This window comes from Spermophilus citellus (assembly GCF_964194105.1).
Source record: "Spermophilus citellus genome assembly, chromosome: 10".
Classification (NCBI taxonomy): domain Eukaryota; kingdom Metazoa; phylum Chordata; class Mammalia; order Rodentia; family Sciuridae; genus Spermophilus; species Spermophilus citellus.
The window spans coordinates 111,311,673-111,336,902 of NC_138197.1; the positions used below are offsets into that span (position 1 = coordinate 111,311,673).

The 25,230-nt window shown below is 44.8% G+C and overlaps 1 protein-coding gene across 2 annotated transcripts in view; it reads left to right on the forward strand.

The window, feature by feature from the left end:
• Positions 1-25,230, forward strand: part of PLXNC1 (plexin C1) — a 145,224-nt gene that overhangs the window by 87,207 nt on the left and 32,787 nt on the right. For both annotated transcript variants that reach the window (XM_081311525.1, XM_081311524.1), the window contains exons 13-21: positions 2,178-2,381; positions 2,492-2,677; positions 5,001-5,103; positions 7,837-7,938; positions 8,240-8,343; positions 11,876-11,914; positions 12,171-12,295; positions 12,835-13,033; positions 17,344-17,490. In XM_081311525.1, coding sequence (XP_081167651.1) covers positions 2,178-2,381; positions 2,492-2,677; positions 5,001-5,103; positions 7,837-7,938; positions 8,240-8,343; positions 11,876-11,914; positions 12,171-12,295; positions 12,835-13,033; positions 17,344-17,490 — 1,209 coding nt within the window. The remainder of the gene's footprint in view (positions 1-2,177; positions 2,382-2,491; positions 2,678-5,000; positions 5,104-7,836; positions 7,939-8,239; positions 8,344-11,875; positions 11,915-12,170; positions 12,296-12,834; positions 13,034-17,343; positions 17,491-25,230) is intronic.

The following is a 25,230-nucleotide window of genomic DNA, read 5'->3' on the forward strand; positions in this document are numbered from 1 at the left end:
AAGATTACATACAGATGGAATTAAGACTGCTGCAGAGCTGGGCTTGTAATCTCAGCAACTTGGGAGGTGGAGGCAGGAGGATCACAAGTTCAAGGCCAGCCTCAGCAACTTAGCGAGACTCTAAGCAACTTAGTGAGACCTTGTCTCAAAATAAAACATAAAAAGGACTGGGGATGTGGCTCAGGTTTAGGCATTCCTGGGTTCAATTCTTGGTACAAAGAAGAAAGAAAGAAAGAAAAAAGACTGCTGCAGAGTATAGCAAGTTGGGTAGGATTTGGATGGTGGAAGCAAGGAGGTGACTGCAGGTACAGAGGACAGTTTCCTCACCTGCTCTGGATGGGACTGTGGCTTAGGCCTGTTTAGCTGGAATCCAGTGGATGGGTCAGGGATGAGCAAGGAGGATGGCTGGGAAACCATATTGAGTTCATGCAAGAAAGGGTCACACTGAAAACCCCGCCATTAATTTTGCGGCCGTGGAGAGCTTTTGAAGGTCCCAGAGCAGCGAGTGACTTGAGTACACTGAAGTCACTATTTGGCAATGGTGCAGAAGACAGAGAGGCAAGAACTGAAAAAGGGTGGGAGCCTGACGGAGATGCTCCTGCGGGATCCTCCTGCGTCTGAAACGTGAGCAGCTCTGGCTGGGCTCTCCGCTGGCTGTCGTCAGCAGGTCAATGGGCTGGCCATGGTGACACGAAAGAGGACCAGCTTCCTTTAGCATTGAAGCAGGGTGGGGACAACAGCGTGGGAGCAAGAGCACCCAGGATGGAGGAAGGAGCTCCTGAGACAGAGTCTGGAAGAACAGCTCCACTCGAAGTTGGGAAAGAAAATAGGTTAGCCAGGAAGGTGACTGAGAAATGGCTTGAAAAAGAGCACTGTTGGAGTTGGTCACTGGCATGAACATGTGGGGTCTTTAGGACAAAGAGACTGGGTGACCCCGTGGCCGGAGAACTTTCCAGAAGGCAGTAAAAAGCCAACCTGCTTGGGGGCCAAGCCTGCTGAGGAGGTGGGTTCAATGGTTTCATCTTATCACACAAAAGTGATAGAAAAGTGAGACGGGGTCATTCCATAAAGTGTAAGGTGGGAGGGAGGTCTCTTGTCCAAATGCCAGCCTCAAATGTACCTCGTCCTGCCCTTCACGCTTCAGCGTCAGAGAAAGCAAAGAGGCAGCTAGTTTCCCCACCTGAGAGCTTTCTTTTCCTGAGCCTCAGTTGTTCTTTAAACATTTATCAGCTTCCCCTTCCTCTCTGAACACCCGAAAATGACAATGTTTTTATGTCGTTGCTACTGTTTTTAATCAACCTGTCCATCGGGCCCCATTTTTTTCTGCACGGTTTCCAGTTGTTCCTTCTTCACTTCTTGGGGTCCTTGTTTTCCTTTTTGACTTTTATTTTCTCCCATCCTCCGTCTCTCCTGCAAGCAGCCTTCTCCTCCTCCTTGTGGTTACTGACTTCTGCTAATGATCTGGAGGAGGCTCCCCAACAAAGAGTGACTCAGCCCACCGCAATCAGATCAGGAGCTGGCTCTAGCCAGGGGCTGTGCTCTGTGCTCTGTTCTTCCAGAAATTTCTGGGGACTTAGCTGGACTCCCTCAAAAGACAGTTAAGCCCTTTGGGCCAACGTCTTCTCCTTTCTGGAGCTGCATGAGCCTCTACAGAGCCTACCTTGCCATTGCATAACCTTCTGACAGCTTTCATTATTACAGGTTTAGTAATAATGTGTTGAGAGGCTGGGGTTGTGGTTCAGCAGTAGGACACTTGCCTAGCACTTGCGAGGCGCTAGGTTCGATCCTCAGCACCACATAAAAATAAACAAATAAAATAAAGGTATTGTGGACAACTACAACTAAATATATGTCTATATTCTATATCCATCTATCTATCTATATCTTTAAAAAAATAATAATGTGTTGAGTGCTAACCATGTGCCAGACGGCATCCTAAGCATTTTTGTGTGTGTGTAATCTCTTCCAATGTACCCTTCCTTGAATTGAATGAGAACTTATCTCATTTGATTTAATTTAGGATTCACTTAATCCTCTGAGGTACGTGGTGTTGCTACCCCCATTAGACAGGCAGGAAAACAGAAGTTCCAAGAAGTTTGGTTGCCTGGGTCACTTAGCTCTTAGAGACCAGACCTGGGGACCTTCGGTTATTAAGTTGCTCTTTGCTTCTCTCCCAGGTCTCTGAACACTGTATGGCGACTTTCTGCATGTTTTTGGCCCCCAGCTTAAAGAGTTCAAAGGCGCGTACGAATGTCGCTGTGAAGCTGAGAGTACAAGATACCTACTTGGACTGTGGAACCTTGCAGTATCTCGAGGACCCCAGATTTACAGGGTATCGAGTCGAATCTGAGATTGACACAGAACTGGAAGTAAAAATTCAAGTATGTTTCTCTGCTCTCTGGATGGGATGCTCCCACGCCCAGACTGTATAGGTGTGCTGTGCTGCAACTTTCCACGTGTGTCCTAATTTCTTCATCTTTTTTTTTCACAGAAAGAAAATGACAACTTCAACATTTCCAAGAAAGACATTGAAATTACACTCTTCCATGGGGAAAATAAGCAATTAAATTGCAGTTTTGAAAATATTACCAGAAACCAAGATCTTACCACCATCCTTTGCAAAATCCAAAACATCAGGAACGCCAACAGCATCGCCACTTCTTCCAAGAAAGTCCGTGTGAGTCACCTGGCAGTGCCACCTGCTATCTTTACCTGAGTTTTGGTAGCTCAGTGGCTAACCTGGGGGCCAGAATGGAATCTTTCATGAATCTTTAGATCGTCACTTTAAATAGAACAAACAAAGCTGGTACCACAAGCCCAAGCATAATTTTTCCAAAATAGCTGGCACAATCCACCAGTTTTCCTGTTTGAATGTCAAAGCATTGAACACACCATTGTGTATAATACTAATGAGTCTTGATAGCTTTTGTTCTAGCCATACATTTAGACCGTAGCATCTGCGAGCAGAATCTCCAGACCCACTGACAAATGAGCTGCCATTCTTTTCCCAAATGTGGAGGTGACATGTCTGAGCAATAACCCCAAACAAGGGCCTTTTCTGCACACCCAGAATAACATCAGAGTCTGAGGGAGACCTGGTAACCTGTGGGTCATGAGCCACTTCCTTCCACATGAAGTCAGGCTTCCTGGCAGGATCCTTCTTTTCCCAGATATTTGGGACCTATCACTGCAGTGTGTATTTGTGTCCCACAATTAAGATGTGGGACCTCTGAGAAGGGAAACATATTAGAAGTCACCCTTTCTAACCTATGCTGCATTTGAGGGTCTGCAAAGTCTATGTGAAAAAATGCTTTATGGAAATGGGGATGTCATCTCCATGGGAGAGCACTTGCTTAGCATGTGCAAGGCTCCGAGTTCCAGTTCCATCCCCAGCACTGCCAAAAAAAAAAAAAAAAAAACCTTTAGGATGTATAGTCATAAATAATTGGATACAGGACAAGAAAAATGAACATATGAGATTGGAAGGCAAAAACATCCCAGCTGCATCAGTTAAGAGCTGTGTGTCCATAGGTAAGTCACTTGACTTCCCTGTGCTTCCCTTCATTCATCTGGTTAAGGGGGTAACAATAACTATAAATAGACACCAGCTGGACACAGGCCTTCCCACCTTCATGGTGGCTGGAAGGAGTGATGCTAATGTTCCTCCCCATTCACAGCACAGTCCAAGTGTCTACACTGTGATGGGGACATTGTAGCAAAAACCCCAAACCTGTCCTTATGGCACTTACCTAAAGAGACACGTAGCTCAGAGAAAAGGTTAGAAATGTGGTGGGTGGGGGCAAACATTAGGGAGGAAGATGTGGGGGGGTGAGTTGAAGCGGAGGTGGGGAGTGTGGATAGGAGAGTACTTCCAGTTTTACAGTCCCCAGTGGTGGACAGAGAAGGCAGCATTTGCCTGAAAGGTGACATCTGAGCAAGGGCCCCCGGGGGAGGAGAGAGAGCTAGCCCTCGGGGAGCTGAGCTGCTGTGTCCTGGGCAGAGGCAACCACAGCTGCAAAGGGCCTGAGGCCACAGCCTGCAGTGTATTTGAGCATCAGTGTGGCTGGAGTGGAGGGAGCAAGGCGGAGCTCTCTCAGGAGGTTAGAGCGTTAACAGGGAGAGCGGGAGATCTTTAGGACTTGAGGGCCATGGCAAGGGCTTGGCTTTGGAGCTCTGGGAAGCGGCTTTGAGTTTTGAGCAGGGGTGCCATGAGCCAACGTACTAAAAGGGTAGAGTGAGTTTAGCCCACAACAGCCCAGTGCAGCATCCCATTTCAGAGATGAGGAGACTGAGGACTAGTTGGTAACTAACTCAACATCCTGCAGCTAGTCAGGCTGGGAGGGAGAACCTAGGCTGGCTGGTCCAGAATCCACCCCTCCTCTTTGCTCAGTGTCTCCACAGGAGCAACCACGGTTCTAAGCACGGAACTGTGTCTTAATACATCTGTGCACACCTACAGAGAAAGGATAGAGAACAGTTTTTCCCTTTTCAGGTTTTATGAAATTTTCATTACCCTCTCCCCACCCCACCCCCAAAATAGCTAAAGCTGGAGAAAGCTCTCAGGGTTGGTCTGGTTGGCATCGTCAAACTGGTTTTCACCATAAGATGCTTTATTCAAAATCAACCCACCAAGGAGCAGAGGCGAAGAAAGAATGAAGTCCAGTTGCCTTCGTAGAATAAAAGGCAGGGGGGCTTCTGCCTCTTTATTGCGCCACTCCTGCAATTTATGACTCTCAGGGCAACGAGGGCCAGAGTTTGAAGGCTACAGGTCTAGTCTTCACACCTCAGCTGACACATCAGGAAATGGAGGCACAGTAGATGTTCTTGATTTGCCCAAGGTCACTTTGCTAATCTCTCCCCGGGGTGGGATTTGAACTCAGAATCCTACCTCACTCACTGCTTCTTTTTCTATCTTGGGGGACACCACTTGGGGGACAAATGACGTACACAGGTATGATGCTCAAGTCCCTTGGGCCTAACGACACTCTCTGTCCCAATAGGTCAGACTGGGAAACTTGGAGCTTTATGTGGAGCAGGAGTCTGTCCCTTCCACTTGGTATTTTCTGATTGTACTCCCCGTCTTGCTCGTGATCGTCATTTTTGGTAAGTGCCCTGTTTAATTTTGTCAGAGAGATTATTCCCCGGGGCTTCTCGTCAGGCAGGCAGACTTTCAGCTTTTAGGATCTGTTTGCTTCAATTCATTGTTAACGGGTGAAAACTCAAATCAAAACTTGGGGATGGGAATGATAGGTGCACATAGAGGGCTTTGGAAAGATATTTTTTTAAGGATGCTTCATTAATAAAAGATGGTGTCTTGGTACTTAAGACCTATGATCCACTTTGCTTCCCCTGTCCTTTGACTTGCAATGGGAAAATGTCCATCTCCGTTATTCCTTCAGCATTCTTCAGGGACTATGGATTCCCAGGATTTGGTCACCTCGTCCTGCCTTCTCCCTCTACCAAAGACCACCCCTACCCAGCCCTGCTTTTCCTGACAGAGCTAGACTTTGCCAAGTGTGCTCGGTCATCTTTTGCAATGTTCCAAGGTTCCTGTGAACACAGGGCTCCCGTGGTGACAGTCCCCTGGCTGAATTGGGCCCAGAGTGTGTTTTGTTGGGCTACACAGCATCTTTTAAAACTTGAAGGAAGTTGACAATATTTTAAAATTATTTAAAGTTTTTTCTTGGAAGTTTGAAAGAGCTGAATCACTGGAGCCCATAGGTTTCTGGCAGGGGTTCACTAGAGCTTTGTAGGGGCGCCCCCTGGAGAGAGGACACGGGCTCCCCGGTTTCACCACAGTCTCGTCATCTCCCCCGAGATCACTCACCCCATCCGTGGACCTGCTCCCTGTTGCCATTGAGTTTGTGACCTCTGGTTCTGAGATGCTTTTCATTCCAGTTCTATTTCCTCTCCTTTTTAAAAGAGGTCTTCTCACCTACTGATGGAGTACTTCCTATTCGTTGATGCAGCACAAGCATTGCCTTTCTAATATTGTAGGCTAGTAGAGGCAGTTTCTGAAGTTTTCCTGGTATCTACTCCCTACCTCCCTTGTTCATTTGTTCATTCATCTCTGAATCCATTCACCTTGTTTTTTACTGAGCACCTGTTATGTTGCTGCTAACTGTGCAAATCTCTGGCTGGAGAGATAAGTTACAGCCTTGTCCTTTGCCTTGAATAGTTCCCAGTCCAGTGAAGGAGAGAGGGGTGTGTTTGATTAATAGGCCTCATGGAATGCATTCACTTTTCAGAGATCCCGTTTTGTCCTGTTGATTAATTCAGGTATCCTTTATGTTCTCCCCAAGTGGCCCAGCTCCATCATCTACCTAGAATCTCAATTTGGGCTTGATATTTTTAATAAAGTCTTGGCTGATTTTAGCTTCAGCTAAGAAGGTCACTTGTAAAGTCCAAATGCTGGCCTCTGCTTTGAGAATCCTCTGTTCTTAAGCAACCTCATACACATACTAGCCTCAGCAGAGAGTCAGGTCAGCTCAGTGATTCTCTGAGCTCTGTGTGGCTCTCCATTCCACTCCCTGAGCTCCATTTGTAGAGGTTGTTTCTGTTCCTTAAAGAACAGAACCTTAAAGTGAAGTAGGCTCACTGTGGCACATTGCTCTGTTTGTGTCTGCAAAGCCCTTCACAATGCACATCCCCTCTTCCCCATTCCAGGGAGCACGTTGTCACCAGCAGCTTGAGTAAGTATACTCTTCAGTCCCTCCATCCTGTCATGAGCAGACACACTAAACGCACCCGGCCCAGGCCTGCCATCTCAGAACCCATAAGTTTTGCCATGAAAGGCTCCATGACCTATGGATGTGGCCCGCTAACGCCCTTTACATGCCTGAGCCAGTGTTGCTCAAAGTGCAGCCTGAGGAACCAAGCAACAGTCCTGGAAAGGGATTCTGTGGCCCAGTAAGTTTGAGAGTCCCCACGTACTCAGCCCTATCTTGGAGACACACAGTGCATGTTTTGGTTAGGGCTGCGACCTCTGTGTCGAGTCCCTTCCTGTACCATTCACACCTACAGGTAGCAGAGCCCTTTTATTTTGTAATTTCTGTTAAATGAGGAGAAACTTTTTCTAGAACAATAATGAGAGTTGACAGTTTGTTGAGTACTCATTCTCCTTAAAGATTCTAAATGCTTTCAGTGAGTTATTTCCTGTCAATATCACTATAAAGCAGGCACTCTTACAGATAAGGCAACCAGACACAGAGATCCTAAGGAACTTATCCAAGGTCACACAGCTAGCAAATGACAGAGCAGGGACCTGAACCAAAGCACTGAATCCATTCTGCTTACTTCCTCCACAGCAGGGTCAGAAGCAAGATGGGGCAGAGAAAGAAGCAATGTTTAGATTTGGGGGGGGGGTCTATGGCTTCCCCATTATGTCACCCCATTAGAGCTATGCAAGTTTGGCTTATGTAGCCAACAGAGGATCCATGGTTTCTTTCTGCATTTGCCTCACAACTGTTATTTCTCCAGGGATGTTTAGAAACATTGAAAAGAGAATGGAACAATATCAGTGGCCTGTGGCTGTAGGGAAACGTGGCCTGTTTCATTACTTTTCAGCCAGCTGGGATCTTTGGTTACAAGCGAAGGTTATTTGATTTAGTTTTCACTTTTAAAATGAGTGGATTTTTTTTTCTTTCTGTAGCATCTTCCTCTTGACAGTGACCTCTCCCTGGGAAATCTTCCTGATATCATCCAGCTCTTAAATGCTCTTTTCTAGTTTCCCTCTCTCCATCTCTCCACCCCTGATTCTTTTCCTCCTTTTCGGTTTTGTTCTTTTAAATGTACGCGTCTGCACGTCTGCCTGACGCAGCACCTCTGTCTCCCCAGCGGCCGTAGGGGTGACCAGGCAGAAATCAAAGGAGCTAAGTCGCAAACAAAGTCAACAGCTGGAGCTTCTGGAAAGCGAACTCCGGAAGGAGATCCGAGATGGTGAGTCCAAAATTTTATTTGTAGAAAAACAAGCCTATTTTACTCGTATTTTAATTTTCACCCTTACACGGCGATGGCCGCAGTAGTGAGAACTGTTTATGTAATAGAAGACCAGCGAACAGCAGGGCCTGGGCCTGGCTTTGTGTTTTATTTTAGCTCTTCTCTGCAGCCAACCAAGTAATTATCTATTGTTTCTTCTTTAATGAAAATCAAGGTCATACTCCGTGTTAGACAAAACAGCAGAAGATCTTATCCATTGTTTGTGGAGTTAAAATATTACTCTTGGGATTCTGTTTTGCAGGCTTTGCTGAGCTGCAGATGGATAAATTGGATGTGGTTGATAGTTTTGGAACTGTTCCCTTCCTTGACTACAAACATTTTGCTCTGAGAACTTTCTTCCCTGAGGTAAAGAAGCATTGATCATATTCCTAAGGTTGAGTCTTGAATAATAATGAAGGTGTTTGCTTTTCCAAGGCAGCTGTAGATAATACACTTGGTTCAAAAATCTAGGCTTAAGTTGGAGCAGAGCAGGAAACCAGATAATTATTAATTGCATTGATCAGGGTCAAAAGCAGTGATGGGTCACTGGTGATTAGTCTTTGTCCAGGAACAAAAACCTAGTAGGGCTGGAAGTTCAAAGGGATGATTTTTTTTTTTTTTTTTTGCTTTATTTTACTACCAGTTTAGCACTGAATTGGTAGCAGGGAAGTGAGCCAATTCATTTAGAAATCAATAAATTGTGGGCTGGCCAATTTGTTGTGTTTATGTGCTTGACTTACATTGCAGCTACTAGATTATTCACTATTACTTCTCAATTGGAAGTGAGGAGTACGCTCAGCCAAAAGGAAGAAAAGCAGACATGGATGGAGTTTGGGTTGTGGATAACAGGCATTTTAGCAATGTTTATGCTTTTCTTGGGCAGTTTTTCTTCAGCTGACCCATTTGTATTATGCTTGTTTAGTAGAAACAGCAACACGAAATGATTAATTGTTGTAGAACTCAGAAGAGTAGTCTACTTAACCTTTTGGGTTTTGGGTCTCACCTCTGTTCAGACACCTCCATTTCCTCACCCACTCACTCAGCCTTCTTCATTTACCCTCCCAAGACTTTGGCGAGGTCCTCACTCATCCTCTGTATCATCACCTCCACATCTGGATGCCCCAGTTCCGCCATCTTGCTTTTATTTTCTGGTCCGGAACTGGTGACCCAAACACAGAGACCCAACCTCTGGAACCCGTCAGCACTCATGTTTCAGTCTAGACTTCTAAGCAAAGCCAGAAATCTCTCCAGGTCAAAGGAGAGTTTGTATCACCTTACCAGAAGTTTGTCAGCTACATTTGGCTAGAAGCCTAGAGTTCAGAAACCCAGACACATGCAGTAAGCAGTTTCCAGCTTCTCCATAATTCTAGAAGTGGACACCATGATGTGCGATGCTGTGTCTGGAGGTTGGGATACCTCCATAAAACACCCACCTGTTTTTGGAGCCAACCCTTAGTACTGTAAATCAAGAAGGCTATAAATAAGATTTCAACTTTTTGTACTTGTATTTTTTTTTTTAAACTTATCCTCCAAGATGACTGGGCACCAAGATTTGCCATTTGCTGCCTCATCCATTTCTATGGCAGTACTCTGCTCAGGCAGGGGAGTTCAAGTCCCTGAATCAGATGACTTCGCAGGGCCTCAGCAAAGGTTGCAACTTGAGTCCGATTTCCCAGCAATCTGAGATCCCCATTAAGAATTTAATAGCAATAAAATAACAGAGATTTCGACCATCAACAGGAGTACTGTGTGGGCTTTTACAGTTAATGATTGCCCCTGAGTGCTGAATAGAATAATCTGTGGCCCGGAAAAAGAAATCTTCCTATCTTCTAAATTCAGTAATCAAGAGCAAGACAGAGTGACCAGGGTAAAGGAACACTGTTACAAGCTGAGTGTCTCAAAAAAGAAAAGAAAAGAAAAAATCCCAGCAACAGTGCTGCATTCCTTTGGAGACGAGAAATAGTTGAAAGGAGACAACTGATTGAACTCCAAATTATGTGTAATCTTGAAAGGCACCTGGGAAAAACCATAAAAATTGAAGTCAGAAGGATCATTAAAAGAGAGGACATGGGAGAAACAAGCATTAATTTGTCACAAGAAAACCTGAGTCAAAATTGAATTTATAATAATTAAGAAAGGAGAGAGAGAACAGGGAAACATTATATCAGGATAATGCCACTTGAAATGCACCCCAGGCTGCAGATAAGTCCTCATATTAATTAGGCACTTTGCTGATTGATCAGGAGCCAAATCCCCTAGGCCTGGAGCTTGGGTGTTGGAAGGACTTGACTGATTGACACCTACAGACAGCAGTAGGCAGAACGCAAGGGAAACAGGTGCCCAGGCAGTCACAGCTCGCCTGCCCCCTGGTTCTTTGCACTGCCTGTTGATTTTGGCTTTGATTGCTCTGCTTCTTGTAGCAACTCTCTTCTTTGATTTGCCAAAAATAGGGGAAGAAATAAGGATATGCAGAAGCTCTAGCCTCCTGGAAAAAAGGGAATCCCAATGGAAGGAGGAAGGCCTAGAACGCAGCCAGCCAGTGTGGCATTTCCCTATCTAAGGTCAAGAGTCAACCTGGTTAGCGGAGCATAGAGGCCCACGCCAATAATCCTAGCAGCTTGAGAGGCTGAGGCAGGAGGATCAAGAGAGAGTTTAAAGTCAGCCACAGCAACTTAGCAAGGCCCTTAGCAACTTAGTGAGACCTTGTCTCTTAAATCAAAAATAAAAAGGGCTGGGGATGTGGCTCAGTGGTTAATGCTCCTGGGTTTAATCCCTGGTACCAAAAACTAAATTAAAAAAAAAATTTTTTAAAGAGTCAACCTGTTTAAACTGCCCATTTATGTGAAATTGATTCAACAGGAAAACAGTAGAGACTAGAAAATGAAATCCAGGATCAGTTCTTTTTTTTGTTGTTGTTATGGTTTAGTTTTTGGTTTTGCTTCTTGCTTTTTTCTCCCCCCCTTTTTTTCTGAGGAAAGTATGATCACAGGGGGTGGGAGAGAGAAGAAAAAGAAAACTGAATGTTTGAGTTTATGTTCCATTAAGTTGATTCATTTAAAGTGATACTCAGCATGCTTTTAAATTTTAGTTATTGATTGCACTAAGATTTATGATACATTTTTAAAAACTCAAAAGTTTATGTTTAGGAGCTCTGTAGCATAGTACATAAAAATAGATTTCAAAACCAATGGGATAAGAGCATCATCACCTAGTTTGCCAAATTCAGGATTTCACTAGCTGACATGGATTGCAGGAACTCAATCATTTCATTTCCACACTAAGCCAGCAAGGTGGGAGCCATGATCGTCCCCATTTTACATATGAGGAAACTCAGGTGCAGAGAGGTTAAGTAACTTGTCCAAAGTCATGCGACCTGTATGAGATAAAACCAGGACTGGGCCCCAGGTAGTTTGGCTCCAGTAGCTACACTTTTAACACCCCTCCTACCCCCTTCCCAGTGACAGTGTGTACCCAGACAGCAGATGCTACTTAGCTTAGACTTGTGAAAATTTACCGGCATAATTTAGTGTGTATCCTTGGAAGGTAAATGCTTGAGGAGTGGTCTGACATTTGCATAATCTTCAAACACCACTTCTTTAACTTTCGAGTCCATTCTTTCAAAATGCAAGATGATACTTTCATCCACCAAAAAATGGGACTCACATGCAATGACTGTTACTCTTCTTAGAGGCTTTCGGATTCTTTGGTGTTTCTTGAGAGCTGAATAATAATTATTTATTATGTATTAGAGATTATGTAGCAAGCATATGCCCGGGGGCTCTTCAGATTAGCAAATAGCGTCTCTACTTTATTAAAACAGACTTGGGTATTATAACAAAAATACACTATTCATTTCCTTTGGATGTTATGAATAATAAAAGTGTCTCCTTCCTCTCAGTCAGGTGGCTTCACACACATCTTCACCGAAGATATGCATGTAAGTCTCTAAGTTTTCATTTTTAGCCCAGTGACTGCCTGACTTTCATAGTGTTATCATCAACATTATCATCTCCATTATTATTGCTTTGAATTTTTATTGTGGGTTTTTTGGATCATGAATTCAATATTAAATAATTCATTGTCTTGGAAAACCCATTGTGGAATCTACTTTCTAACTTTAAACGTTCGAGTATATTATTATATTATATTATATTCTTTGGTGTTTTTTTTTTCTTCGTTTTTTTCCCCCCCAGAATAGAGATGCCAACGACAAGAATGAAAGTCTCACAGCTTTGGATGCCCTGATCTGTAATAAAAGTTTCCTGGTGACTGTCATCCATACACTAGAAAAGCAGAAGAACTTCTCAGTAAAGGACAGGTATTAGTCAATTCTTTTCTATTTTGAAAGCCCCTTAAGCAGAGATGATAAAACCTGAGCCCCTTTTTTCACTTCCAAACCACTTCTGAACCTGGACACACTCTTCCGGGGGCCTTCTGTGGGAGCCCTTAGCAGCCAGGGTGTCTGCAGTCCCATCACACCAACCCAACACATATTTTATTTTGAAGACACACATGCACACAACAACCCCCTCCAAACCCTGAAAAACCCTACACTGAGAAAACAAATTCTCAATCAGAAAAGTAGAAGTATTATTTTTAATTTAAAAAAAAAAAACCCTAAACATTTGGGAAAGGATTCATTTCTTATTACCACTCTAGTTTAAGTGCTAAAAACATAGAAAATGTCCTAAAGTTGGTTTTATGACAAAAAGATAGTAGTGGTCAGAAACTACATATTAAAACAATATGGTACCAGAGAAGAAGCACCCCCTTGCCCAGTAAGCATCCTTGGAAGCCACTATGAGTGTCCACCCAAGCCAGGAACTGGTGGTTAATGGGGGCTCTGTTTTTAAACAGGTGTCTGTTTGCCTCCTTCTTAACCATTGCTCTGCAAACCAAGCTGGTCTACCTGACCAGCATCCTGGAGGTGCTGACCAGGGACTTGATGGAGCAGTCCAGTAACATGCAGCCTAAACTCATGCTAAGGCGCACAGAGTCCGTGGTTGAAAAACTTCTTACAAACTGGATGTCCGTCTGCCTTTCTGGTTTTCTTCGGGTAAGTGCCGTATCCTCAGCAGTGTCAGAGGTAAGACAATAGGCAGTTATTTTTAGTAGATACTGATGTCTTTGCCTGAGAAAGTCCTGAATGCACCATAGTGTCAGCATTTAACCACATTCAATCCTGGTCCTTACTGGGAGCAGACAGAGGGGGAAATAAAAATCACTTTCTCTGTAACTGGCCTATGCAATTGTGATTCATTTAGGATTTTCTCAGGTAAGATTATCCAATGAGCTCACCTTCCCAGCTTTAACACCCAGGGCCCCGCCTGCCCATTTAAGAAAATGTACTGGGAAGAGGAAATAATTCAGGCATTGACAAAAACACTGTCTTCAGATCCTCTGGAGCATTTTAGAAGTACCATTACCTACCAATTCACCATGAGCTAATGACAGCTGATTCTTCCCAGCCATTCCACGTTAAAGAAGTCCCCAAAGAGCCTCCTCCCTCTAGAGTTCACTGTCTTGGAGTGATTGACTGAACGTGGTTGCAATTTAATTGAATCTGAAAATCTTTTCACAAGCAAACTTTCCATAGATTCCATGGTTAGTAGAGTGGGCTGGTGGGCTTGATCTGAATCTAGACTTTACCACTTACTTGTTGTGTAACCAGTAGAATTGGAGAAAAGATGACTATTTTGGGACTGTTTTGAAGCACAGATGAGAAGATGTATGCAATCCCTTAGTACTGAGCAAGCATTCCATAAGTGCTGGCCATTATTATTATAAAATATTAATATGAAAATAAAGGTATGCCTTGAACTCAATCTTTCTTTGGCCCTCTGAGGACCCTGGTACAGAAGGTTCTTATCCTTCTTTAGTTTTACCAGCCATCCAGATTCCAGAAAAACTGCATAATTGTGTATTTGCAGCTAGTTTCAAAATCTAATTAAACTCTGAATAAGATACACTGCTATGCCACAGGTTTTAACAGTGCTACTTAAGTTTAGATCCAAAAGCAGCACTTTAAATAGACTGCGCTTAGTTTAATGTTTAATGCAATCTTAGAGTAGATGCACAATTTTTAAAAAATTTTTTTTACCGACTCCTTCTTCTCCTGAGGCAATGCCCGTTTATTAAGATTAATGAAATCTGCCTTCTTTTCTGTTTACTTGGTATAAATCATCATATGCTTTGGGGAGGTGTCAAGTGGTTATTTTGGGTGTGAATATTTTTTGCTTCCCACTATTCTTGTTTCAGCCAAAACTGCTGCTGATCAGAGGCTGGGAGTCTCTCTCCCGGTTCCCTGGTCTTGGTCTTCAGAGGGCATCTCCTGCCCCCCAGAGTCCCGCTAAACCCAAGGCTCATGGGCTGGCCCAGTAATCCCTGCTTTTCATAAGCTCCTCAGGGTAATCCTGTGTGCCCATATTTGAGAACTCCTGAGGGAGCAGAAAGCACTGGACTGGGGGTCTTGTTAGAAGCAATGAGGCTAGCAGGGTGCCTGGGCCAGCTCTTTCCATCGGGCATCCCTTTTCTCTGCACACCAAGAGGGGTGTGGTCATTGGTTTTAAATTCCCTAAATTCCCCTCCAGCGCTGTCTTCTGGGATCTTGTGATGCTTACTCTGCGCTCTCAAAGGCTGCTTTGGGGCTTGAAAGGGGTGAGGTGTTCAGAAAATCTGGGCTTCCAGCCCAAGCGGCCCCTTTGAGCAAAGCATTCTGGGTCAGGATTTCTCGGTGCTGATTCAAGAGTGCGCGGGGAGCACTTGGGTGACGAGTGGGAGGCTCAGCTCCCCAGAGGAAGTGGCATCCAGCCAGTCGGTGATACTTGATACTTTCGATTTCAGTGGAATAATTCCTTCTGGAGGGGGGGCTGCGGAGCCATCTCAACCAGGTGCCAGGGGGTTGTGGGCCATTGATGGTCCTGGGCATCCCACCCGGCTCCAGAGATGTCTAGTGGGCAGCACTAGCTCCACCAGTGCCAGGTAATTTCCTCCTCCAAAACACTAAGGACTGGTGGGGAAAACAATTGGTGGCTGCCATTTATTATCGTGCCAAGCATCATAGAGCTTTGCTCACCTTTTCTCATGTAATCCCCTCACAGTCCCGTGAGGCAAGTGCCCCTCTGATCATGTTGCATTTGGGACAAATGAGGCACACGGAAGAGGTGGCACTCTCTCGGGTCCTGCTGTTGGTGTGGAACAGCATCAGAGGCTAGACCTCTTAGCCACCCCACTGTGTGCTGAGAAGAGAGTCAGCCCTGGTCTGCTGGAGTGCCTAAGCCTAGCCCCTGTGGGAGGGGAGTCAGTCCCCAGCAGGTGTGATTCACCTAGAGCTTGTGTTCAGTGGTGAGAAAGAAACCTCATGGCCCTCTGGTTCCCTAAACTGGCCACACATCAGAATCCCCCACCCTACCCCTGGAAAGGTTTGAAAACTATGGATGCCTGAAAGGAGAGGAGCTGAGTGTTTGGGCAAAGTCTTAGAGGAAATGAATTGGCTTGTGGTCCAGGGAAAGGAATAACCCAGACTACTAATGTGGGGCCCAGAGGGCCCAGGCATCTGAATTTCTACTAGTGCCCCAAGGGATTCTGGTGATGACTAGCCAGGTTTAGAACCTTGAATGTGGGCAGCAGCGTAATCCCAGATGTCACTAACTCAGTGTGGTTAGTCTGAAGAATCCTGACCAGAGGACCCTGGAGTCAGTAGCTGTCCCTTCACACGGTCCAGGAGACCTGGCCCCCACCCCATCCAGTCTCTGGGCATGCCTGGTCCCCTGCACGGAGGTGCTCAGCCCCATCTCTGATCTGCTCTGGAGGAAGAGAGAAGTTTGGCTCTGGGTTTGTGGTCGGGACATTACCCAAGGGGGTGGGGAGAAAGAGCAGAGAACAGTGAATTTGTGAACCACCAAATAAAGGAAGTTTCTCATGAGCGTTAGAGATCATATTCAGTCCCACTGGCCTCCCTGCCTTGGAAACATTCCATCTCTTCCCTGCACTGAAGAAGCAACTCAAGGTTGTTTCAGTAGGGGAGACAGAGGGGGTGAAGGGAGCCCAAAGGAGGGTGGAACATGGGAGGAGGACAGTGGCAGAAGGGGCAAGAGGAAGACTCAGGGCTGGGAAGGGCAAATGTGCTTGCAGTTAAGGATAAAGGAAGGGATAGGATTCGGGGGGTCCCCAGGAGACTTCAAAGAGCTCATAAGTAATTTACCTGTTCAAGAGAAAGCATGTGAAAGTCAGTGGGATCATTTGAAAACTGGGCATGATGGCTCTAAACCTTGACTTTTGTAAACTGGTGCTTCCAGCCATAGCCACGTGGCTGCTTTTTATCTTCTCTAAGGCACTTTGACTTCCTGGCCCCGTCACAGTTCTTCCTCCCCCATGTATCAGCTGACTATCAGTGGATCATAGAAGGTTTATTATTTAGCAAACACTCTCTAGCTGACCTAGGGCTATATGCCTTGGGAGGATGCCGTGGAAGCAGAACACAGCCTCTGGCTTGAGCTGCTCAGAGTCCTTCCCAACAGAGAGTAGCTACCTGTTTGAGGTATTTTAGGAATAGCCTGGAGGAGGCAGCTCCCCATCCAGAAAAAAGAGCATATGGCAGAAGTTTGGAATCAGAAACCATCAGGACAGGGCTGAGTGTTTGGGCAAAGTCTTAGAGGAAATGAATTGGCTTGTGGTCCAGGGAAAGGAATAACCCAGACTACCTCTGTGGCTCAGTAGAAGCATAGGTTGGGATTGTGAGGAGATGTCCTGGGACAGCCAGGGATAGGCCTGGCACATGGGGAGGAGACAAGGCTGCAGACAGTTTAACTGAAGGTCAGTGCCCTCGTGAAAAGCTGTTCACACACACACACACACACACACACAAAAAAAAAAAAAATCATAAAAAACCCTCCTTGGCAAATGTATTAATGTTCATATATTCATCCTTATTACCAAGGCTAATTATTGTGCATTTTTTTAAATGTCATTTATTTTTGGTTTGCTAAAAGCAGTTAAATAAAAATGTAAACACAGGTTAATCTCAACATCTACTGACTGTTCCTTGGCAGTAACCCACTGGTGAGCATGGTCTACCATGTATGCACTTAAACTCAAGGAAACAGAATTGCAGTGGTGTGCTGGTGCAAATGGATGCATGCATGTGCAAACGCGCATATGCACTGGGGAAGGAGAGGAGGCGGTTTCCTGGGTTTTGCTCTCAATCCCAAGTGAAGCAATATGTATTTTCTTGGGAGTTTCATGTTGATTGTTAGAAAACACTGCCTCCTGTCTCTTGTCGTATTGCCATAAATTGAAACTTTAATTCTTTGGAAAGTACAGTGGCTTCCACAGAAAACTAACTGTTGCTTTTGCATCTTTTCCAAGGAGACTGTTGGTGAACCATTCTATTTGCTGGTGACGACTCTGAACCAGAAAATCAACAAGGGTCCGGTAGACGTAATCACTTGCAAAGCGCTGTACACCCTTAATGAAGACTGGCTGCTGTGGCAAGTTCCCGAATTCAGTACTGTGGTATGTTTGCCATCAAGCACTGTATCCAGACTCAGAAGTCCTGGCTGGGAAACAGGGTGGGGGTGGAATCGGGGTGGGTCACTTAAAATGAACTGACACCCTTTATGACAGGCAGCCTCATACGTTTAGTTAATTAAAAGCAGTAGTTGATAAAATATTAACACGTGTTCACATAATAGATTCTAATTACTTGGATTGGGTGAGAAAGCATTGTAATGATGCCTGGGGTACTCATCAATTTCCAAAGATTTTAATATCAGGATTGCTTATAGCTTTCAGCATCATCAAAGGAAATGCAAAGTACTCCCTATTCAGCACTTATAATTGCAATCAGAATTTCTCAAATGGCTCTGCTCTGGGAAGACAATGTGTGAAGATATATTTCAACCAAATTGAGGCCGTCTTATTTTAGAACGATAACACAAGACAAATTCCACTGCCTTCCCCATGCAACATGACGCCCTTACTTTATTTTCATGGATTAGTTACAAATGTTTGGTGTCATGCACTTAATGTACTGTGATCTCATAGATATTTTTAGAGGGACGCTGTAAATCACTGCAGGAGGATGACTGCCTGGCTGCCGAGGGTTTTACCCATCAGAGAATTTCCTTTTAACCCATTCCCACTCCACCCACCTGCTATCCTTCCTATAGAAGAGAGACCAAGCAGGGTCACATTCAAGAATTTCCTAGAGGGAGCCCCGTGAGGGAACTATCTCCACAATGACTTAAGAATTTTTAAGCTTTTCTGTTAATGTTGTCTTGGAAACCAGATTGCTGTGTTTTGGCTTGATCTTTGGCTTTATGGAGACTTGGCTTCTTTACCATCTCCTTTAGTGGAAAGGGAGGAAAAGATTACGTTGGGGTTTGGGCATTGCTCGCTAAGGAGCTGAGGCTCCTGTGGCTTCACGCTGGATGGAGTCCTGTGCTGTCATCCTGGAAGAATTCACTCCCTAATTGGAGAAGGCACCACATTGTTAAGAACTGGGCGATGGTTATGTGCTCTGGTGGGCAAGGAGTCCATAGATCAGCTAGTTCCATCGCACCAGATGTAGCTCATTCCTCCATTAAAGATGGCACCCTGCTCCACTGCCATCTGAGAGGTGGGATGCAGAGCTAGAAGTCCACAATCTGCATCTGAGAGAGAATGCAGGGGTTCTCAAACTTTACCATGCATCATGCTCACCGAGAGAGCTTATTAGAGCTGGTTATCACCCCAGAATCTCTGCTTCAGTGGGTCTAGAATGTGGCCTGGGAACCTGCATTTCTAATGAGCTACCTGATGTTGCAATGTTGCATTGAGAACTAGTGGTATAGAGGTTAAGAGAGTGTGGTCTCTGGAAGCAGGCAGGTTTGAATCCTGCCACTGGCTACCTATGTGACACTGGGCAAGTCTCAAACCTCTTTGTGCCTCAGTCTCCCCATGTGCAAGACAAACATAACAGTCATGGCACCTGCCTATCACATGGGGCCATTGTGGGGATTAAGAGAGTCTCCTTGTATAAGGCACTTAGAATATCACCAGGCATATAAGTGCTCTGTAGAACTTTATTAATCTTAATCCAGGTCTCATTCAACATGTCAGAAACACAGATAAAATCTAGAAGTGCCTGGACCTTCCATCAGGATTGGAGATTGGGCCCAGGAATGGATATATTTTTAATCTCTTTAGATAATTCTGACATGTGTCCAGTGTGGAGAACAAAAGACTAGCTTTATATCAGGGCCTGAGGACTCTTGTTGATCCTGGTTTTGTCTGCAAACCCAGGCTCTTTGTCCTAACCTAGAAGATGCTCATGCTTTTACTTTGAAACAATTTCAGAAGCCCTTAGTTGTCTGTGAGAGCTTGGATATGGTTTGTTGCCACCAAACTCACATTGAAATTGAAGCATAAGGGTACTGCTAGCTGCCAGGGCCTTCAGAGCTAAGTAGGCCATGAGTGAGGTGGAGGTAGTCCCGTGGGAGTGGGTCGTTATCATGGGTGGCTTTCTGGGCTGCTTTCTTCTCCCCCTTGGTGAGCAGCCCTTGACCCTCACCAGAAGCCGGTGGATGCTGGCACTATGCTCTTGGACTTCCAAAACTGTGAGCTACTTTAGCCTCTTTCCTTCATAAACCACCCAGCCTCTGGTGAGGCTGGCATTTTGTTATAACAACAGAAAACAGACCAAGAGGGTCCCCAAAGAGAACTGTTTACATGTGAATGGAGGTGGGGGAACCCAGCAGTATTTCACTTTCATGAAAACATTGAAACTTGACAGGAAGGAGAGGGAAGGAAGGGGGGTACTGGGGGAAGAAGTCAGATGCCTGAAGCAACTTTTGAGGTTTGAGTCCTTTTTAATGCTTTACGTCTGAATGCTTCTTCTGTCTTTCATTTTGAAATATTATTTATTTCACAGTCAATTAAGACCATGTGTTTCTGATTTGTTAGCAGTCAACTCATCAAAACGTTACTTGATGTTGAAGAAATTCATGTTGACTCTTAAAAAAAAAAAACTTTTTTTTCCCTCCCTCTCACGGCCCCAGGGGAAAAGGTGAATGGAAAGTTAAATCTACATTGCTTCCTCTTCAAATTTGGATTTGCTGGTGGTTAGTTGAGACTGGAAAAGAGGGGGGGGGCGACTTGTTTCTAGGGGCCTTTCCTTTAAGAATGGTTTTTGATATCTCTTTTATTGGACCTGTCCCAATGTCTCTTTCACGGTGGGTGATTATACTAGAAGCCCAAGAGAGGGCACATGATCCCGTCTAAGCTCTTGTGACAAAACGTTAGCAGAAGGTCAATATAAAAAATTTAAGGTTTTTCATTTCCTTTCAGGCAAGTTCCCCCAGCCTGAACCATCATATTTCTAATTTTCTTCCTTCCTCCCTCCCCTTCCATTTCCCACTTCACTTCTCCCCCCCTCCCAGGCTATACACCCAGCGGTTTTAAAGTCTTGCTTTGCTAAATTTGCCAGAGGTGGTTTATGTAATTGAAAACAAGGTGTGGTGAACAAACTGTGTGTGTGTGTGTGTATGTGTGTGTGTGTGTGTGTGTGTGAGAGAGAGAGAGAGAGAGAGAGAGAGAGAGAGAGAGAGAGAGATTCTTTCAAGGAAAGGAAAGTCAGAGAAAAAATGGAGAGCAGCCATATGAGCAACTTGAAATGACAGAGCCTGGTGCCATGGCAGGGACACCTTTGAGAACAAGCCCCAAACCCCCATTTGACTACATGCTCAGAAACACAGCATCTCGTATAACAACCTAAAAGTTAGGTTTCACACCTCTAAGATTAGGATGTGTTCTCCCTGAGGTGTGGGGTGTTTTCTAGAACATAAAGCCATCCTGCCAACTTCTTATACATGAAATCATTATACTAACAAATTGGCCCTGGGAAGTCATGCTTTGTTCCTTACGTCCTAGGTGGAAAACTCCTGTCGAAATTTCCTCAGTCTGAGCCAAGAGCCATAAAGTCACTGTTCCTCTTATACCAAGAGCTACTGGCTATCCGGGTGCCCCAGGCAAGCCCAGTGAGGCCAACCACCCTAAGATCAGCTTGCTCCCAGGGCTAGCAGCTGGGGAAGGCTTGTCTGCACACAGGACCCTAGTCTTCCTTTAATATCCAGGAATTTAGGTTCAGACAAGGAGAATAGGAACAAGTCCTGTTGCTCTGCTGTTTTTCTCCCACTGCAAAATTATAGGCCCACTAGATTCTGTCGGGGTGCCTCTCAGGCCCTTCCTCCCCTGCTCTGTGTCGAGCATGATTTCATTACAGATCACATGCAACTCTGGAGGAGCTAGCAAAAGCTTGAGGATCTCAGTTCCAGGAACATGTACCCACATGGGAGAAAGGACATTTGCCTCACTTTCAAGAGGAGATGAGAAAAACCAATAACTCGTAGCAGGCGTGCTGAATTAGCAAGAGGAGGTTGACTTGTAATCAAAGTTAAGCGAGCAATGGTTTTTTGAACTCTTAAACCCAGGAAATGAGCTTGCCAATCTGCTGTACCGGAGAGATAGCATCTTGGCACCCTGGGAAACAGGGTTCTAACAAACATATTATTGCACTCATTCTCATATCTATAAGAACGTCTTTAAGATTATTAGAAATTCTTGGGGCTGGGGCTGGGACTCAGTGGCAGAGCACTTGCCTAGCATTGGTGAGGCACTCAGTGGGTTCAATCCTCAGCAACACATAAAAAAATATATATAAATAAAATAAAGTTATAAAAAAATTCTAAAAAAAAGGTTATTAGAAATTCTTGAGAAAGCACAGGTACCCACCTGCACAAATCTTAGTGCCTCCATTATGATTTATTGAAAGTTTATGCCGGCCCACACCAATCCTGTCTTTTTCCCCAGCGGTTACCATTTTGGGACAATCATGTTTAATGAAATATTTCATATATAACAGCACTGGCCACCTCAAGCAGGAGTGTCATCTACGGGCTTCTTCACTCCAGCTCCTTCTGTTCCATTTAGATTGTCCTTGCAGAAGATCCATTATCCCCGTAATTAAACAACCCACTGTCCCGATTAAGTCATTCTCTGTTACTTCAATTACATCCCATTGTTCATTAAATCCTGATGTTTGCACTTCAGCAATCTTGTTTTTAATACTCCTAGCATTTGTGGAGAAACAGTGAAGTTAATTAACAATTCTTGAGATTTTCTTTTTCTTTCTACCATACTGCATATCATTTCCATTATGACTTGCAATAATACTGAAACCATTACTAACTTCATAGTTAGTGTTCTGAGCTTCCTGATCAAAGAGTGAAACCATTTTTTATAATCATGTTAGGTAAGTCATTCCCTAGTTGATGGCAAGCCGTGGAAAATGAAAAATTAACTTTAAATGGGTGCATTAAATGGCTTTCCTCTCCATATTCTTTCTTCTCACGTCTGTAATCTTGGAATTAGAAAATAATTTAGTTATCTAAGTACAAAAGTATTTAATTTTCTTCTCTGTGGCTCCATTGTGATTCTATTATTTCATTATTAGAATCTTTATTTATATTTATACAATTCAGAGAAGGGAAATGATGATGGAGGTAAAAAGCGTTTTCTAGATTTGTCTTTTAGGCATGAAAGTCAGTCTTCCCTTGGAAGATACTGTTATCTATAGCAGGAATCAGCAAACAACAGCCTGGGGCCAAATGTGGTCTCCTGATTCTTAAATAAAGTTTTATTGGAACACAGTCATGCCCATTCATTTCCTTATTATCTATGGCTGCTCTCCTGCTACAGGGACAGAGTTGAGTAGTTGCAACAGAGACCATATGAGCCTCTAAGCTTTAAATATTAACTATCTGGCCCTTTTCAGAAAGTGCATAGGCCCTTAATCTAGGGCTTGACATAATAAAAAGTAGAATCCTCCATCCCACCCATCCCAAAGGATTGGTCCCTTTGCCTTCCTTCTGGGGACACAGCAATGGAAATGAAACTTATGGAGCTCTCTGCAAAGAAAAAAACAGAAAATATCAAAATCAATTATTTTGAGCTAAATCAGTTCTGCTTCATTCTAGGATGTACATAATGCTTGCAAATAACAGAAAAATTAGTAAGAGAAACTTAAATGTGAGGAGTTTTTCTCTAACTTGTTTCTTTGACATGGAAAAGGGCCCCCTTTCACCCCCATGCCCACTTATGATGTCAGGGCAGCAGAATCCTTGGATCCAGGGAGTTGTGGCCTGTCTGTCTTTGGTGGGGAGAGGAGAAGGAGTGTTGAGTAAGGAGGGGGGTTGGGTAGACCCAGTTTTTAAGGGGTTGATAGCCAGGATGTCCCAGGGCCACTGATGCCAGCTTGGAAAATCTTAGAGACTTTTCTGAGCTTGGTATAAGAATCAGACCTTTTTCTCTTGACTTTCATTTGGCCCTGGAATGAAATTAGAAATATATTTTATAGGTTTTATTTAATGAAAGCAATTATTGCTCTAAGACCTTTTACGATGAAGTTGCTGGTTTGTAATAAATTCTTTGACAATTACTTTCTGGGTATTATAAGGCATTCTGGCAAATACACATAGGCTTCCCCGCCCTTCCTCACCAAGAATGAGGTAAAAAGAACCAGTAAAGCAACCCGGTCATTCTCCCCCCCAGGAAAATGTCACTCCCCTCAGATTCAGCCTCTGGGCTCCTGCAGCCTTATTTTCTCTGTTTCCTCAATACCCAGAACTGCCGGGAGGTATTAGGGACCTGGGGGGGGGGGACCACTCAGGAGATAGGCATGTGGTCATAGGTCCAAGTGCCCAGGGGCTGGGGCCAAAGAGGTGGGTGGGCTTGGCGTTTTGCAGTCCTGGGTCTGAATCTGACACAGGCCACATGTCTGTGTGACCTTGGGGAAACCACCTACGTTTCTCTCTGTTGGTTTTCTCATCAGTAAACAATCAATGATGAAACCCCACCCTGTATAGCTGTTATGAGATCAGAAAAGAATATATAGAACATGTTCAGCCACCCAGCCTGTTTTTCTTGTCACCTGTAAGGTACACCAAGCAGAAGTGTCCCTTCCGCATTCCTTTTGGTTGGTTAGTTATTGACGACGGGTGATGCTGGGAATTGATTAGCCTGCTCCACCGTGGTGGAAAACATTTCTTAAATGCCTGTGTCTATGTTATTTAAAATGTTACGTGTAACTCCCGTGGCTGGGCATTTACAACCAGCTGGACAGATCGTGGCTGGCTGGACAGATGTGGACAAGCAAGAAGAGTGATCATCCTGAACAGGTACCCAGAAGAGGCTGGTTTGGGACGTGCTCTAGAGGGACCAGGCCCTTCCAGTGTCCCTGGCCGAGCACTTCCCAGATGGCCTTGCCCTTCTAATAACTCCTGGGTGCCTGGCCTGGTCTCTCACAGGGTGCAGTCCAGCTGCACAGAGCCGAGAGTGAGCAGCCTGAGGCTTGAGCCACAGGGAAGCTGGTTTCTCTCACACGTGTGGTTGCGGGTGGCAGTCCTCGGTGGTGGTTCCCGTTCTGGATAACTTCATGGCCCCACCCACTTCGGTGAACCAATTTGCCTCGTGGTCCAAGGCACCTGCTTCCCAGCCTCCTTCCACATTTCCACAGCAGGACCTAAGCACAGCTGAGAAAAGGGGACAGACGGTCACCAGCTGTCTTTTAGGGAAGTTTCCCATGAGCTGCCACATAACACATCCACGTATTGTCATTGGCCAGGACTTGGTCACATGGCCACAGACAGCAGCAGAGACAGGAAAACGATCATGAATTCTGCAAAATTGTCCATGGGTGTCACCTGAACCACAGGGGGTCCAGCCTCCTCTCCCAGGCGTCCAGCCTGTCTCCTCTGGTAGCACTGACTGAGAACCTCTGGCAGGGTTCTGCTGCCCAGGGAAGGTGGGCACCTTGATTGGCCTTCCATCTTTGCAGCTGAGAGTCTGGACATGTTTTCCTTGTGCCTCCACCAGCTCTATGATCTTGAACAAGTTTCTAGACCTCACTGTGTCTCAGTTTCTCCATCTGTTAAATGAGCTAATAATAGTACCTACTTCATAAAGTTGTGAGGTACAAGAAGTCAGCAGATTCCTTCCCAGTGTGTGATGAGTGTTCGACAAGTGTCGGCTATTATTACTAGAAATACGGAGCAGCATTCTCTCCTTCTCCCTTATTTTTGCCTCAATAGGACTTCTCCCTCAGATAGCAGGTGGTGGTTTGGGGACAGCAAGCCTGGCCCTCCCTTCCACCCCAAAGGAGTGGGATTCTTTCTCTAGGCTTCCTGACCTGGTAGCCCAAGTTAGAGATGGAAGCTG